Raw genomic sequence first — 2,143 nt, 5'->3', positions numbered from 1 at the left:
GGTCCTCCTTTCTCCCCCTTCTTAAAACCAAGGGTTGATGCAGTATTTATTGTCAATAACTTAAATTATTCTTATTTTAAAGGTGTTTTGGAAGATTTGAAGAAGTGTAAAATTATTTTCATGATTGGTGAGTAACAGTCCTCTAGTTTTCTAATGCAATTGTTAATATTAACAACTTCAGAGGGGGGGGGGAAGTGTCCTAATCTCCTACAGTGTAGCACTTATTTATACAGTTTTAAATTGCTTTTACTTTGTATCTTTGCACATAGAATAAGTGTGACTCTAAGAAACGTCAAACACTGGAGTGTAGGTCTACAGTAATAAATTATATTATACTCCCCCGGGTAAGAGGATGCCATCTGTTGAAATCTAACACATTTTCTGTTTAAATGATGATTCTCTTCTCCCTAAACAAAATATACTAGAGACTATATTCAAACATGAGGTGCTTCAAAAAGTTTGCAACATGTTCCATTATCTTTTAATTCCACTTTCCATGAACTTTTTTATTTTTAATCATTTTATTGGGGGTCTTACAGCTCCTATAACAATCCACATATGAATTGTATCAAGCATATTTGTACATATATTGCCATCATTATTTTCTAAATATTTACTTTCTATTTGAGCCCTTGGTATCACCTTCTCCCTTTTCCCTCCCTTCCCCACCTCCCACCCTCGTGACCCCTTAAAAATTATAATTTTAATTTATGAATTATAATTATTTTCCACAAACTTTTTGAAGCCCCTCATATGACTCAATAAACTTACCCGGGATTCCATATAGATGACTGCTAAAATGCTCTATTCTATCCTGTACTCCATAGCATGTTGAAACACATTGGTATCTTAACTGTAGCCTATAAAATATTTAGAATTAAACATTTTGTCTTAAAAAAATTTTTTTAAATTTATTTTATATTTATTGGCCACAACATCCAAAAGCCAAGCCCAGAATTCTCAAGTTGATTCTGACTCATTCCAATTCATAGTAAAACTGCCCCATCCAGTTTCTAAGGCTACCAATTTTTTTTAACAGTTACATTAAGATATAATTCACATATCATAAAATTCAATAGTTCAATCATATTAAGTATTGTGCAACCATTACTGCAATCGATTTTAGAACATCTTTTTTTATTAAATCATTTTATTGGGGGCTCTTACATATGTTATAACCATTCATATATCCATTTTATCAAGCAGATATGTATCATTGTTGGCATGAACAATTTCTAAATATTTTCTTCTTGAGCCTTTTGATATCAGCTCTTACTTCTCCCCCTCCCTCCCCCATCCTGCTACCTCTATAAACTCTTATTATGCTATTGTTATAATTATTTGTACATAGCTTACATCACCGCCCATTCTATCCCTTCACCTACTAGGCTGGTATGTGTCCCCTCAAGGGGGGTTATTCTGCCATTATTGTTCCCCGTTCCCTCTTCCCCTGTCCTCCCCAACTCCCTTCCCTTTCCTGTATGAAAGCTCTCGTCTGTGCCACTGTATGTACACCAGTCTAGCGGGATTTGTGAGGTAGGACTGAGATCATAATAGTGGGGGGAGGAAGGATTAAAGAATTAGAGGAGGGTTGTGTGTTAAACAATTACACAACATTTCTGAGCACCTACTAAGGCACCCTGGTGCTAACAGCAAGGTGAGCAGTTTGAAACCAGCAGCCGCTCCTCAGAAGGAAGATGGGTGTCTCTGCGCCTGTTCAGATTCACAGCCTGGGAAGCCCAGAGGCAGTTCCACTCAGCCCGTGTGAGGCATAAGAACCAGTGGTGATGCACAAGACTGAGATAGAAGCCGTGCTAACAGTGGAAAAGTATTTGAAAAATGTAAAAATATCCTTTAAAGAGCCTCATTATGTCCCATTTGCAACCTCCTACAGTATTTTACAATTTTTACTGCCTACATTTCGTTCTTTCTTTGCCCCTTACTCATTGTGTTATTATCAGCCAATCTATCTTCGCTTTTTTCTATTCCCCATTTTTCACTACCTGCCTAGGCCCCAAATATGGCATAATCTGAATTACTTTTCTCTAAAGCCTTAGTAAAAGGACTTCAATTTGGACACATACTTAACTTTATAGGTAAGGTCTGATGGTAATGGCGTTATAATCAATACATTTCTCAAGAC

The 2,143-nt window shown here is 36.5% G+C and overlaps 1 protein-coding gene across 2 annotated transcripts in view; it reads left to right on the top strand.

Moving 5' to 3' along the window:
• Positions 1–2,143, top strand: part of AK5 (adenylate kinase 5) — a 331,424-nt gene that overhangs the window by 272,762 nt on the left and 56,519 nt on the right. For both annotated transcript variants that reach the window (XM_045292114.1, XM_004699317.2), the window contains exon 9: positions 83–127. In XM_045292114.1, coding sequence (XP_045148049.1) covers positions 83–127 — 45 coding nt within the window. The remainder of the gene's footprint in view (positions 1–82; positions 128–2,143) is intronic.

The sequence above is a fragment of the Echinops telfairi genome, unplaced genomic scaffold (genome assembly GCF_000313985.2).
Source record: "Echinops telfairi isolate 266 unplaced genomic scaffold, ASM31398v2 ScPeMD7_443;HRSCAF=831, whole genome shotgun sequence".
NCBI classification, from domain to species: Eukaryota; Metazoa; Chordata; class Mammalia; order Afrosoricida; family Tenrecidae; genus Echinops; species Echinops telfairi.
This window is presented reverse-complemented; position numbering and strand designations above follow the sequence as displayed.